Source organism: Prunus dulcis, chromosome 1, assembly GCF_902201215.1.
Source record: "Prunus dulcis chromosome 1, ALMONDv2, whole genome shotgun sequence".
In the NCBI taxonomy this organism is placed as follows: Eukaryota; Viridiplantae; Streptophyta; class Magnoliopsida; order Rosales; family Rosaceae; genus Prunus; species Prunus dulcis.
In genome coordinates, this window is record NC_047650.1 from 42,758,571 (window position 1) to 42,774,540 (window position 15,970).

Sequence of the window (15,970 nt, forward strand, 5' to 3'; positions counted from 1 at the left end):
AAACATTGGGGCCCTCCTTTTTATATTAAAAATAGTACAGCCGCCCGGCTATACTCAGTTTATTATTTTTTAATTAAAAAGTGGACACGTGGCCCCTAAACGTTGGGGGTCTTCCTCTTTATATTAAAAATAGTATAGCCGCACGGCTATACTCAGTTTTTTAATTTTATTTTTTTTTTATTTTTTTTTTTAGAATTTAAATTTTTATGAAAAGTTTGGCTACACCCTTTAAGTAGCATAGTATGTATTTCACTTTTTTAATTACTTTGATTAGTAATTAACTTAGCGAATATTAAAGGAGAAAAAGAAAAAGAGAAATTGAATTATTATTCATTAAGTAATATAATTCATGAAGTTAATTAAATATTTAATCATAATCAGTCATTAAATAAATAAGAATTAAAATATAATTGCTAATTCAACTAATTAAATCTCCAAATATATTATGTAGTTAATAAAAATAAAAATTTTAAAAATTAATTAACCTAAACATCCTAGGTTTATATTTATTTTTTAAAAATAAGACCTCTCCCGACGAAATTTCGTCGGCAAAGATATTTTCATCGGGGAAAACCTAATCCGGCAAATTTTGTCGGCATAGATCTTTGCCGACGAAATTTCGTCGGGAGAAGTGTTCATGGTTTTTTTTTTTGAAAAGTATAAAATTTTAGAATATAAAATTAGTTTCTTTACTTTTTTTTTTGGCCAACTTCCTTCATTTAATATATGTAATTAAGTAATATATTATTCTTTTTTAATTACTTTAATTAGTCGTAATATATATATATATATATGTATACGTATACGTATATGTGTGTGTGTACGTACGTAGTTTCCAATAATACATTCGTGTTCTATATGCATCTCCTTTTTTAAAAAAGCAAACGTACAATAGTCGTATTGTACATGTTTGTACGTATTCGTAATGCTTTTTAAAAAATAAAAAAATTAAATATAATCCTTTTTAATAAACATATAATTACTCTCTTTGCTTTTGTTTTTTGGCCCCCTTCTTTAATTCAATAAATGCAATTGAGTAACATCTTAGCCTTTTTGAATTACTTTAATTAGTAATTATTAATTAGTATTAAAAAAAATTATAGAAAAAGTCCACAAAAGAATTAAATTCTATTTACATAGTATAGCCGGGCGGCTGTACTATTTTTCTTTTTGAAAAATAGTCTAGCCGCTCGGTTATACCTTTTGGGATTTAGAAAAATGATACAGCCGCACGGCTGTACTGTTTTGGGACACGTGGCGCCTAGTTGCTGGAGGCTCTTTTTTTTTAAAATAAAAAAAGTACAGCCGCGCGGCTATACTCTGTTTTTTTTTAAAATGTGGACACGTGGCGCCTAGACGTTGGGGTCCTCCTTTTTATATTAAAAAATAGTACAGCCGCACGGCTATACTCAGTTTTTTTATTTTTTTTATTAAAAAAGTAGACACGTGGCGCCTAAACGTTGGGGTCCTCCTTTTTATATTAAAAATAGTATAGCCACACGGCTGTACTCAGTTTTTTAATTTTCTTTAATTTTTTTTTTTTTAGAATTTAAATTTTTATGAAAAGTTTGGCTACACCCTTTAAGTAGCATAGTATGTATTTCACTTTTTTAATTACTTTGATTAGTAATTAACTTGGTGAATATTAAAGGAGAAAAAGAAAAAGAGAAATTGAATTACTATTCATTAAGGAATATAATTCATGAAGTTAATTAAATATTTAATCATAATCAGTCATTAAATAAATAATAATTAAAATATAATTGCTAATTCAACTAATTAAATCTCCAAATATATTATGTAGGTAATAAAAATAAAAATTTAAAAATTAATTAACCTAAACATCCTAAGTTTATATTTATTTTTTAAAAATAAGACCTTTCCCGACGAAATTTCGTCGGCAAAGATATTTTCGTTGGGGGAAACCTAATCCGGCAAATTTTGTCGGCATAGATCTTTGCCGACGAAATTTCGTCGGGAGAAGTGTTCATGTGTTTTTTTTTTTGAAAAGTATAAAAATTTAAAATATAAAATTAGTTTCTTTACTTTTTATTTTGGCCAACTTCCTTAATTTAATATATGTAATTAAGTAATATCTTATTCTTTTTTAATTACTTTAATTAGTCGTAATATATATGTATATATATATATATATATATATATGTATACGTATATGTATATGTGTGTGTGTACGTACGTAGTTTCCAATAATACATTTATGTTCTATATGCATCTCCTTTTTTTAAAAAGCAAACGTACAATAGTCGTATTATACATGTTTGTACGTATTCGTAATGCTTTTAAAAAAATAAAAAAATTAAATATAATCCTTTTTAATAAACATATAATTACTTTCTTTGCTTTTGTTTTTTGGCCCATTCTTTAATTCAATAAATGTAATGGAGTAACATCTTAGCCTTTTTGAATTACTTTAATTAGTATTAAAAAAATTATAGAAAAAGTCCACAAAATAATTAAATTCTATTTGCATAGTATAGCCGTGTGAAAAATAGTCTAGCCGCCCGGCTATAACATTTGAGATTTAGATAAACAGTACAGCCGCCCGGCTATACTGTTTTGGGACACGTGGCGCTTAGTTGTTGGAGGCTCTTTTTTTTTGAAACCAAAAAACTGTACAGCCGCACGGCTATACTCTGTTTTTTTTAAAAACTGTGGACACGTGGCGCCTAATCGTTGGGGTCCTCCTTTTTATATTAAAAATAGTATAGCCGCACGGCGTTACTCAGTTTTTTATTTTTTTAATTAAAAAGTAGACACGTGGCGCCTAAACGTTGGGGTCCTCCTTTTTATTTTAAAAAATAGTATACCGCACGGCTATACTCAGTTTTTTAATTTTTTTTCTTTTTTTTCTTTTTTTTTTTAAGAATTTAAATTTTTATGAAAAGTTTGGCTACACCCTTTAAGTAGCATAGTATGTATTTCACTTTTTTAATTACTTTGATTAGTAATTAACTTAGGGAATATTAAAGGAGAAAAAGAAAAAGAGAAATTGAATTACTATTCATTAAGTAATATAATTCATGAAGTTAATTAAATATTTAATCATAATCAGTCATTTAATAAATAATAATTAAAATATAATTGCTAATTCAACTAATTAAATCTCCAAATATATTATGTAGTTAACAAAAATAAAAATTTTAAAAATTAATTAACCTAAACATCCTAAGTTTATATTTATTTTTTAAAAATAAGACCTCTCCCGACGAAATTTCGTTGGCAAAGATATTTTCGTCGGGGGAAACCTAATCCGGCAAATTTTGTCGGCATAGATCTTTGCCGACGAAATTTCGTCGGGAGAAGTGTTCATGATTTTTTTTTTCTTTGAAAAGTATAAAATTTTAGAATATAAAATTAGTTTCTTTACTTTTTCTTTTGGCCAACTTCCTTCATTTAATATATGTAATTAAGTAATATCTTATTCTTTTTTAATTACTTTAATTAGTCGTAAAATATATATATATATATATGTATATGTATATGTATATGTGTGTGTGTGTGTACGTACGTAGTTTCCAATAATACATTCGTGTTCTATATGCATCTCCTTTTTTTTAAAAAGCAAACGTACAATAGTCGTATTGTACATGTTTGTACGTATTCGTAATGCTTTTTAAAAAATAAAAAAATTAAATATAATCCTTTTTAATAAACATATAATTACTTTCTTTGCTTTTGTTTTTTGGCCCACTTCTTTAATTCAATAAATGTAATTGAGTAACATCTTAGCCTTTTTGAATTACTTTAATTAGTAATTATTAATTAGTATTAAAAAAAATTATAGAAAAAGTCCACAAAATAATTAAATTCTATTTACATAGTATAGCCGCGCGGCTGTAATATTTTTCTTTTTAAAAATAGTCTAGCCGCCCGGCTATACCTTTTGGGATTTAGAAAAATATTACAGCCGCACGGCTGTACTGTTTTGGGACACGTGGCGCCTAGTTGCTGGAGGCTCTTTTTTTTGAAAAAAAAAGGTACAGCCGCACGGCTATACTCTTTTTTTAAAAATGTGGACACGGCGCCTAAACGTTGGGGTCCTCCTTTTTATATTAAAAATCGCACGGCTATACTCAGTTTTTTAATTTTTTTTTTTTTAGAATTTAAATTTGTATGAAAAGTTTCGCTACACCCTTTAAGTAGTATAGTATGTATTTCACTTTTTTAATTACTTTGATTAGTAATTAACTTAGTGAATATTAGAGGAGAAAAAGAAAAAGAGAAATTGAATTACTATACATTAAGTTAATTAAAATATTTAATCATAATCAGTCATTAAATAAATAATAATTAAAATATAATTGCTAATTCAACTAATTAAATCTCCATTGCCCATTATGTAGTTACTAAAAATAAAATTTTTAAAAATTAATTAACCTAAACATCCTATCTTCAATAATATCTTTTGAGTTCATTCCCTTTTTTATATTTTAAGCGAAGTTAACTTCCTTGTTGATGGATATTTGTGTATATGTTTATGTTATATTATGGTTTATAAAGTTTTTTTGCAATACAATTAATAGTCTTAAACTATTCTAAATTAATCTAAATAATGAGGAATATGACTCGACTTTAAATGCAAGGCGACGAGCTTATTGTGCTGCACACCTAGCCCATAAAGACATTTTTTTCAAAACAAATAAAAGGACACTTCTCCATTTTCCTAATAAGTGGAGGGGGGTTGGCTATTAAATTTCTGCTAATGGGGCTAACAAGCAATATGAAAATGCAAAAATCAGCATCACACGTGGTGATCAACAGACATGCCGCATTAACATACTGAAACCCAGATTCTAAAAGCGTAAGAATCTTACATGCCAAATACCAAATCTCTCTAACCAGTATTTAAAAAATTATAAATTAAATTATAACCCGCTTACTTATCAGTTTTGGTAATGAATGAGATTGAGAGGGCAGGTGAGAGTGCCGGAGAAAGCGAGTATGATGCTAATATGGACACTCGCGCGACTTGTTATTAGACCATCCTAAAGAGATTGCTTGTCTACGGCCCACTTGGAAAACAAGGGAAAGAGACCTCTCAATTGAGTCATTGATGCCGTGGCCAACGCCAAAGCACGTGTAAACTTCACCGTCAAGTGTCTTTTTCTTTTTCATAATTTTTTGTTTCTGATGAATTTTAGGTTCTTGAGGGTGTAGCTTTCACGGTGCAAAGAGGATTTTTTTATCATAGTCTCAAAAGTGATTCTCTCTAAATCATTTCAGCTCTTCAAAGTATAATATAGGACATGTATTATGTAGTTGAGTATAAAGGATGCACGATTGTTTTGAAAACTTTATAAGAAGTTGAACTACTCTTCCATTACCAATTGATTTTAAAGTGAAATCTCAATTTCCGTCAATTTGTACTTGAGGTGGTTGTGTGAGGAACCAACCCATTCACTTCAGATGCATCACATACAGACAAAAAGTATTAAAATTTCTTATATGAGATAACAAAACTAAGCAATGAAGAAAACAGCCAAACTATAAAGCATTAAGAAATTTAATTATTCCCTCCATATTTTACGCTATATATATATATTATGTTTTATAATTTAACAATCTCATGACTTTCACTTTATATATTCCTAAAAAGAATTACTTGGAATCGAAGTTTTGGGAATCTTGTCCCTTCTAAGTTTTGAACTCAAATTTACTTGATTAATCAAGCAAAGGCTATGCATTCATGTGCTATGCACGTCTATAAAAGAAAAATGCCGGTTGGTTCAAGCATGCATTTACAAGAAAAGGGATCAATTTAAGTTCAAGGAACGACTTTTCGCCCTTTTTTAAATGGAAAAAAGTTTATGAGAAGATTGGCTACTCTCATCACCAACATCAGGGCAAATCCTATTTCCATTATTTTTTACTTGATTAATTATTATTATAAAAATAACCACAATATTCCAACTATTCACGATTGACCACAGAGCTTCCTTTTAGTATTTTAATTCCTATATAATATATATGCATGAAAAGCATTTGGAGCAAAAGCAAGCAATTATTAGTTATCAACTCTATCTTATCATGGCGTTTGTAAAATGTGGTAGCATATGATATGCACCATGTGTGTGACAGGTACCCATTTTCTTTAGTATCATTGCATTTGAGGGTGCCATTTATTAATTACTTTATCAAAGACGTGCCTAATAATGTGCTTTGATGTGCAATTCCTTTAATACCAATTATTGTTTTGGTTGAGAATGTTTTGTAGCTTAAATGGTTAAGAAACGTTTTTATTTTTGTACTCTTGAGATGTTGTGTTTGATTGTCTTAACCCTAGCTCATTGCCTAGCAAGGGTTACTCTACATATTGGAGAGAATAAAACGTGGTTTGAGGAATCTCCGAATTTTATTACTGATATTCTTTATGAGGATCGTAACTCTTAATTTTTGTGAGACCAAGGAATAAAGGGGATGTGGGAGTGCTCTATCAGGGTGAGGGTCATTCTAATCGCTTTGTGTAAGGAATGTAAGTTACTTGGTGAGACCGATGTCTGAAATGTTATATGTACTAATTATTTTTCCTCATAAATATATTTTCACTTTTTACTCAAAAATATATATTGTTCGTATATCCATGCACTCAATTTTTCATTTCATGGTATTTCATATCGGGTATTTATTAGTATTCATAATTTTTAAATACTCTAATACGTGCTATGTTTTAATTTTAGAAGAGTTATGCTTTAAATGTTAGACCCCCAATAAATTCAAAATCAAAGAAGAATTTCAAGCCCTTAATGTACAAGTTTGGATCTTACCTAATATTATGACTAATTAATTTCAAGTGATTGAAAATTCTCCAATGAACGTGAGAGATTGCGTATCAAAATCTTATCATTAGTCCGTTCATTGCGGCTCAAACGATCTAATGGCTATATTCATTTCACATCAAGCACCAGATGTCAATCTCATTTGCAACTTGCAAGATATGTGCATGACAGAAAATCCCTCCGATTGAATTATTTGTCCACCTTTTTTCTTTTTTCGTCTTTAGCTGACCAAGTTTTTTTCTTCCACACCTCTTTTTAAGCTACATGCTTCTTGCGATTAGTACCTCTCGGGTTTAAAAAAAGATAAAAGATTCATAGATAGTGCATACTAGGAATGTGATGTCTGGATTCAATAAACATTTTACTTTTAACAAGAACACTTCATTTATTTGTTTAAGTTTTTCTTATGGAACACTTCACTAGTTTTTTTATAAAAAATAAAAAATAAAAAAATGGAAAAGAAAGTCCTAAACAAATTGTAAGATTCCGAGCAATATTATTTGCAGTTAAAGCAAACGGAAAAGAAACTTATCTATTTTGTAGCATGTCAAGCTTTCATTTGCCCCAAATCAATGAGTTTGACCCGCAAATTAATATGAATATGCAATTAAGTATATTTTTTTTACACATATTTTTATATATGCATGTCAAAGTCACGATCCAACAAAATTTGAAGTGAGTTATAGTTTGTGGGAAACAATGAGTTTTTATTGTTTAAACCCCGCATTTCTCTTTGTTCACCTCATATTCTAAGTTCACCTCAACTTTTAATTCAAATTTTCACATTTCTGAGAAAACCCCACTATCTTCCCAAAATATATAATACTATATATTAAAAAATAATTTTATATTTTAATATAAGTTCACTGCATATTCTAAAGTCACCGCAATTCTCTTTAGTATATAGTATTATACATTTTGGTTTTTTGCTATTTGTTGATGATAAATGAAAAGGAGAAGTACCCAATTTTGATTTGTCTATTACTTCTTGGATAAGTTATAACTTAACACTACTTAGTTAGGGGCCACAAATTAGGTTAATTATATGCCTCCACCAAACCCAAGTGAATGTGTTTTAAAAGGATCCTAAATTGTCAAACAAATCAAAACATGTGGGGACAATGATATAAAGAAAAGGCAGCACAAGTCCACAAAACTATATTAATACTGTCCCCCACTTGTCAAATTGTAAACTATAATTATCACCCACCCTAGTTAGTTAATTTGCCTATTATACGAGTACAAATGTATTTTTAAAAATTACTTCTATCTTCCGTACACTTCTCAAAGATACGGAAAAAATATGCATTGTTTGAATGCAAACGTATTGTTCACATATTATTTGCGTACATATATATATATATATATATATTTTTTTTTAATACTTTGATAATAAGTTAGTTGGAAATGCAAATTCTGTAACATAACTATTATGTTTGTTTTTATGTAATCAAAATTTTATTGTAGGCAGTAACAAAAAATAAACTGGGTAAAAAATTTTCAATAAAAAATAGGATCGATTACAAATAAGATTTAGAACTCTATCCACGTACATTTACCAAAATATCATCCATATTATGTAGATCTTATTTTACACACCAGAACCCCTTTATAGTGTTTTTGCTCGAGAGCATTGTAAGTTACTATAATATGACAATTTTTTCTTTTGGACTAAGCTTTGTAAGCGATACTATTTTATTTTCATGGTGCATTTTCCCTTGTTTTAAAGAGCTACTGCATTTACGTGGTTCGTATGTTTTGATTACGCAACAAAAAGCCAAAAGAAAATATTAAAATAATACCGTTGGGGCCAGAGATGACGTGTCAAAGACCCGGATAGTTCGGGATAAGTAAATGTACATTACACACATCACACACATTCTACACGCACCTTTTTTCTTATACCTTTTTTTTTTGATTTCTCACAAACACATAATATAAAAATCCGAACCCAGACCCAAAAACCAAACCAAATACCAAACTCTCTCTCGTTCTCTCTCTATCTCTCGCTCTTTTTATCTGTGACCAACAACAACACAAAACACGAACCCAAAAGCTTCGAATTTCAAATTGAAAAAGCTGAGTGGTCGCGACCTTTCTCTCTCTGCGTTTTCCATTTTCTTCTAATTCGTTCAAATTGTTGATTCGTACATAAACATACTCGCAATTCACACTCTACGACGTCGTGTTGATCATCAACTCGGCGAGAGAGATGGTGGGGGGTATAGCCATGGATTTCCCGGCCGACGAAGCGGCGTCGTTCTCCTCGCCTCCAAGACTTCCCAGGAGGCTCAGACGGCGGCTGAGCGTTGTCGACTGTAACAAGACTCCTAACACCGCCGAACAAATCGAAACCAAGCTCCGGCTCGCCGATCTTCGCCGACAGGTCATTCTTTCTATCTCTCTTCTATTTTCATTTTTTCTTTTTCATATTTTTTTTGTCTTTTAACCCTCATGAAAAGTTGTCTCCTTGATTTTGTTCTCTCTCTCCTTTTTCTTGAATTTGTGATTCTCTGTTTGCTCACTGAGAAAATTTGATCATAGTTTGGTTGATCGAACGACTGAACTGACCCAAATAGTTCAGTCAAGAACTGTTTTTTCTTTGAACTCTTGTACGTGTTGCTGTGAGTTATGTAGTTCAATATTAAGGATCCATGACTTGTCATCAAATTTTTCATACTTTTTTTTTTTCCTTCACTTCTGGCTCTGAATTTTGAGATAATATTCAAGTTGTTTTGTCCCTATTTATCTTTCACAATCTATTTTATCGGAATTGAACTGAGAAAGCACCAAATTCTAAAATTTTATGGGTGAATTTGTCCGACTTTTTTGTCCTCTAGACTTAAGTAGATCAAAAACACCTTGGGCTGCAGTTTTTGTTTTAATTTTATTTTGCATAAATTGTTCGATTGTTTTTACCTTTATTTTAAAGTGTGTTTGCTTTTGCTTGTGTTAGGTGAGGTTGTTTGAAAACCCGGGTTTTCTCCTTTTCACATGGGTGTCTCTGTTTTCAAGTGTTGGACGAATAACAATTGTTTTTTGGGTTCGAAAAATGCTCTGTAATTTTTTTTTTTTCTCTTGGCGAAGGATTAATAATGATGCTTTCATCTCTGGTTTACTGATAATTTTCACTTTCTTCTCAAACAACGAGTTTTGTGACCTAACTCTTTGTTGTGTCACTTGTATGTAGCTTTTAGCCTAAATTCTGACATTGCCAACTTTCATGAATTCGTTTGAGTACAGGAATACTATGAAAAGTTGTCAAGCAAGGCACGAGCAAAGCCAAGAAGTCCCTCTCGATGTTCATCTCAAGAGGAAGACCTTGGTCAGCGCCTTGAAGCCAAGCTCCAAGCTGCTGAAAAGAAAAGGTAAAACTTGAATTTACATAGCTTAAGAATTTTGTCCCCGCTATATTATGACTTGGACAAGATTAGACTATCCGTCAGTTGACCATGCATTCTCCAGTCTACAGGACTTGATCAATTTTGTGTAATCTCTAATATTCTGTTGCTTACTGTTGAACCAACAGGTTGAGCATTCTGGAAAGCGCTCAAATGCGCTTAGCTAAGTTGGATGAGTTGCGGCAAGCAGCTAGAAGTGGGGTGGAAATGCGTTTTGAGAAGGAACGTCAAAAGCTTGGCTCCAAAGTGGAATCACGTTTTCAGCAGGCAGAGGCAAATAGAATGCTTATGCTCAAGGCTTATAGACAAAGAAGGGCCACACTGAAGGAGAGGTCATCTCAGTCATTATTGCGAAAGACAGCGAGGGAGAAGAAGTATAAAGAGCGTGTATGTGCTGCAATTAACCAAAAACGTGCAGCTGCTGAAAAAAAGCGATTGGGACTTCTGGAAGCAGAGAAGAAGAGGGCCTGTGCGAGGATGTTGCAAGTGCAAAGTGTGGCTAAGTCTGTTTCTCACCAGCGTGAGATTGAAAGGAGGGCAAAGAGAGATCAGTTAGAAGACCGGTTGCAAAGGGTATGCCTTTCATTTGAGATTACATAAGCACCACTTATTTGTCAGATATCTGGTTGCCTTTAATGGTTGTTCCACTGTTCCCTGATGATGTTTTTGATATTTAGGCAAAGAGACAAAGAGCAGAATATCTAAAGCAAAGAGGAAGGCTACAGAGTTCTTTTCAATTGAGTTGGAATAGGATGCACAAGCAGGCTGATCTCCTTTCCAGAAAGTTAGCAAGGTATGCATCCTTTGAAATATTGAGTTCAAAGATTTGTCTCTGCTTTCTGAAAGCGTCATTGGGTTCAAGTCAGTAGCGTTGTGGTTAATTTTCCCAGTAGATGTCTCATGACCCTGGCAAAGGCAAGGATGTTAGTCATTGTTGTGGTTGGCAAATGTTTTTTATTGTAAAATATGCCAGAGATTAGCGTGCTATATTTGGTGGTTGTGAAAATTAGATTAAATATCACATGTTTATATTCTGTTGAAAATTTTGTAGTTTGTGAATGCAGATAGAAGTGCTTTTATTCTTTTCTTGACCCTTGATTAATCTACAACTTTCAGTCTAAAACACTGTTGATTTTTAACAGGTGTTGGAGACGTTTCCTTAGGCTGAGGAGAACTACTTTTGCTTTGGCAAAAGATTATGATGCTTTGAAAATTAATGTAAAGAGTGTCAAGTCAATGCCATTTGAGCAGCTTGCAATTCTGATTGAATCAATTGATACCCTTCAGACGGTGAAAGGTCTACTTGACCGACTGGAGAGCCGGTTAAAAGTTTCCAGGGCTGTTGCCTCTATAAATTATCCATCCAGTTTTGATAACATAGATCACCTTCTCAAACGAGTTGCTTCCCCAAAGAGGAGGACTACACCACGGACATCTTTAAGAAGTAGAGAAGCGAAGAAAATAGGTTCCGTCAGGGACAAAGCTAGAACTTCTGTTAAATTATCAAGGTATCCGGTGAGAGTGGTTCTTTGTGCTTACATGATTCTGGGTCATCCAGATGCGGTTTTCAGTGGTAGAGGTGAGAGTGAAATTTCTCTGGCCAAATCTGCAGAAGAATTTGTTAGAGAGTTTGAGTTGTTACTGAAGGTTATATTGGAGGGTCCAATACACAGTTCTGATGACGAGGCTGACTCCGCATTGCCCAAACATTTGACCTTCAGATCTCAGCTTGGAGCTTTTGATAAAGCATGGTGCTCCTACTTGAATTGCTTTGTGGTGTGGAAGGTTAAGGATGCTCAGTTGTTGGTGGAGGATTTGGTGAGAGCAGCGTGCCATTTAGAACTCTCTATGATTCAAACTTGCAAGATGACCCCGGAAGGAGAGACTGGTGATCTTACTCATGATATGAAGGCTATTCAGAAACAGGTACTATGCTAGCTCTATATTTTGGTACAGTACTTTTGTCCTATGTCGATTTTTTTCTCTTTCTTTTCTTTTAAAAAAAATGTACATTTATTGAAGACTAGGTTTGGTCCACCGTTAGTAAAGATTTCTTTAGTACTGTTTGCTTGCATGCATGGGGGGAATTGTCTTTCAACTTTTTTTCTTTCTGAAAATTTAGCAGTGTTTTCATTTTACTTATTGGCTGACATTTTGAATCTTCTCTTCCATAGGTTACAGAAGACCAAAAGCTACTGAGGGAAAAAGTGCACCACCTAAGTGGTGATGCTGGGCTTGAGCGCATGAATTCTGCTTTATCTGAAACAAGGGTAAATTACTTTCAAGCAAAGGAAACTGGAAGCCCGTCAGTGTTGAAGACCACACACATTATTTCTCCGAGCTCACCTAGTCAAACACTTGGTCTTTCTGCTGCTAGCTCAGATAAGAAGCCAAGTCGTGTAGTTCGTTCCTTATTTAGGGAAGCTGATACCACTCATCATGAGGGATCTCTGTCCTCTGTTCCAAAACCCAATTTGGGTCTGCAGCTTGGATCTTCTTCCCAAAATTTGGTGACAGAGAATGAATTGATCGTGAATGAGTTTCTCCATGAGCAGAAGCAGGCTTTTGCTGATATCTTCAATGTTACTGGCAAAGATAAAAACGATGTCCAGGTCAGTGCATTTTCATATTAGTAAATAGTATTTGTGGCTTTGCGAAAGACGTAGATCTTATTGCTTTGGATGTTGACAAATTGATGAGTAATGTTTTTTTCATCTATTTATGCTATTGATGCACAAATATGAGTTCTTGACCAAACTAGAGATTTTGAAAATAAAATTTAGTTTGTTGCTTTACACCTACTTACTGATGATGAATTAGAAATTTAACCACTCGTCTCTTTCGTTTATTTTATATTTTCCAGTCAAAAATAAGACAGACAATGGAGAAGGCTTTTTGGGATGGCATAATTGAATCTGTAAAACAGGAGGAGCCCAACTATGACAGGATTATTCAACTCATGAGGGAGGTGAGGGATGAAATCTGCGAGATGGCTCCACAGAGCTGGAAACAAGAGATTATTGAAGCTATTGATGTGGATATTCTGTCAGAGGTAGCAGCACCATCGATTGTCTTTGCCAACAGCAACTTAGCAAGCATGTCCGGAGTATTAACTTTCATTTCTTTTTTCTTAGGTGCTAAAATCTGGTAACCTGGACATTGATTACCTGGGAAAGATCCTAGAGTTTTCATTGGTCACTTTGCGAAGGCTCTCTGCTCCAGCAAATGATGATGAAATGATGGCCATACACCAGAGTTTAAGGAAAGAGCTGGATGAGATATGTCAAACCAGGGATGAGTCCAACTTCTCAAGTGTCACGGCAATGATCAAGGGTCTGCGTTTTATCCTAGAGCAGATTCAGGTGTGTTTTCATGCCTTCTCTCTTTTCTAGTTTTTGTTGTACATCTGAAATTACTTATGTTTTTGTTCGTTTTCTGATAGAAACAAACCTACTGAAACCGAGGACAAGTTTCAGGAGGGTTAGTCGCAATGCCATCTGGCATGATGTTTCACATGTTTTATTTAATCAAATTATTGGTATTGTTTGTTTGTAATAGTAATTGTGGATTATTGCATGAGAATTGAAAATAGATTAGATAATTCAATTCTACAGTAAACATTTTGGTGGTTCATCTTTCAAATTACAAAATGTATTATTTTAAATATTTCCCATTATATTTCTATAGACAACATGGTTCAGTGGATTTGATTTCCATACATAATGTAATTTGAAGTACCAAAGTTCCACCAAATATCATGTAATGTTGGATTTTTATGACAGGTGCTTAAACAGGAGATTAGCAAAGCACGTATAAGAATTATGGAACCTTTGTTAAAGGGGCCTACTGGTGTGCAATACCTTAGAAATGCTTTCGCCAATCACCATGGGTCTCCCTCTGATGCCAATAATTCTCTACCGCTGATGGTGCAGTGGCTTTCATCTGTGTCGAATTGCAAAGATCAGGAGTGGCAAGAACATACAATCTCATGCTCAACTTTGATGAGCAGTGGTGGCCCATCTCAGGGGTTTGTTCCTTCCACCGCCCTGAGAAGTGGTGGAAGCTTTCTGGTGAAACCAAATCAGGATCCTATTTCTACATCTGCTACAGATATCACAGGTTCGAGTGCTGGAATTACTTAGTAATTATTTCTTTCAAGAAGTTTGTAATTGCAATTTACAAACAATTTATTTTAACATGTGTTTTGCTCGTATCAGGTAATCAACAACCGGAATGTAAGGGAGAGAGAGTTGATTTGTTGGTGAGGCTTGGTTTATTGAAGTTGGTAAGTGGTGTGTCTGGTCTGACAGAAGAGGCTTTGCCAGAGACTTTCAAGCTTAACCTGTCTAGGCTGAGGGCTGTTCAGGCTCAAATTCAGAAAATTATTGTTACTTCTGTAAGGTGAGAAAATAAGAGTTCTCTCCCTCTCTCTCTCTCTCTCATGAAAATCTTGGAATTCCCTGTTGGGCAAAGTAAAAAAAACAATATAGAATAATTTTCAGAAAAACTGTTCTGCCAAGGTATCTGATGGTATCTTTCATGTTAGTGGATGAAAGTATCACTACTGGAGTGACATTATTCAGTGGTAACTCTTCTGCCAATGATAACTGATGGTATCCTTGGATTTAGTGGATTGTGTGTGCATAACAGTAATGTTTCTAAATGATTCAAATTAATTGCCCTTTTTTTTTCCCAAACATTGGTTGGCTTGACTATGTCACGGCTTTCTAATTCTTAGTAAATCATTCAAAATGCAGCATTCTTATTTGCCGGCAAACCCTGTTAAGTGAGAGGGTTATAACCAGCCCTTCAGACATCGAGAGCATAGTATCAAAATGCATTGAGCGACTTTTGGGGGTCTTGGACAGTGTTGAAGATGCAGGTATGGAAGAAATTGTTGAATCAATTAGTGATTTTGCGAATGACAGCAAGGAAGTTGTGGACAATGAGAAGCTTCGGTCAAGGAAGGCAGTTATTGGCAGGATGCTAGCAAAGAGCTTGCAAGCAGGAGATCCTGTGTTTGAAAGGGTTTCCCGTGCTGTTTATATGGCTGCAAGAGGAGTGGTTCTTGGGGGTAGTGGACCGGTTGGAAGAAAATTAGCAGAAACAGCACTCCGGCAAGTTGGAGCTGCTGCACTGACTGACAGCGTAGTGGAAGCTGCTGAAGTTTTAGTGGTGGCAGCTACCATATCAGTTAGTGTTCATGGTCCCTGGTATATACATCTGACTGATAACATGTGATGAAGTGGGTTTGTTAAAAATCACTTGGTCCTACAGAAAAAAATAAAATACACATGTATATAGTAGTGTGTGTTGTGCGGAAAGGCAGTGTTAAAAGCTAGTTATAGATGTATGTAGATGTGCAGATGTAAGGTATGGATATTGATTCTTTCATGTAATAAAACGAGATGTAAATATGTTCTAGACTGAATTTAAGGTGCTCTGTTTATTCTGATTCAGCATTCCTTTTATAGTATTTGGAAAGGGTTATGTGATGATTGAATGAGTTGGACCAGAAAAAAAACAGTAAAATATAAAAAACCCGGGTAGGATTAAGTAAATGTCTTGACTTCATATTATTCAGTCAAGATGTCTCAGGAACTTTGGAGACAATTTTGACTACACCAACCAAAATCTCACATATCTTATATTGCTTCAATCTTGGATGTGATGTAGTTGCAATTAAAAATGGAACCATTGCGTGATGCTCTCTGCTTCTTTGCAACAAAAGGTGCATCTATTGATACCTCCCGTTACCAGATAGGGCTCCTG

At 33.6% G+C, this 15,970-nt stretch overlaps 1 protein-coding gene across 1 annotated transcript; it reads left to right on the top strand.

Annotated features, from left to right (window-relative positions):
- The first annotated feature begins 8,752 nt into the window (after nt 1–8,752).
- Nucleotides 8,753–15,657, top strand: LOC117624700. The gene is made up of 11 exons (XM_034356108.1): nt 8,753–9,183; nt 10,041–10,165; nt 10,327–10,771; nt 10,876–10,991; nt 11,341–12,124; nt 12,373–12,810; nt 13,062–13,250; nt 13,333–13,560; nt 13,981–14,317; nt 14,416–14,599; nt 14,956–15,657. Exons 1-11 carry the CDS (start codon nt 9,010–9,012, stop codon nt 15,437–15,439), a joined length of 3,504 nt encoding a protein of 1,167 aa, XP_034211999.1. The 5' UTR covers nt 8,753–9,009; the 3' UTR covers nt 15,440–15,657.
- The last annotated feature ends 313 nt before the right edge of the window (nt 15,658–15,970 follow it).

What these genes read in the sequence shown, in the direction of transcription:
- LOC117624700 (XM_034356108.1), top strand. Translation starts at nt 9,010, where the DNA reads ATGGTGGGGGGTATAGCCATGGATTTCCCGGCCGACGAAGCGGCGTCG. An exon ending in CTTTCCAGAAAGTTAGCAAG is followed by an intron (nt 10,992 to 11,340) that starts GTATGCATCCTT and finishes GATTTTTAACAG; the next exon opens with GTGTTGGAGACGTTTCCTTA. An exon ending in ATTATTGTTACTTCTGTAAG is followed by an intron (nt 14,600 to 14,955) that starts GTGAGAAAATAA and finishes TTCAAAATGCAG; the next exon opens with CATTCTTATTTGCCGGCAAA.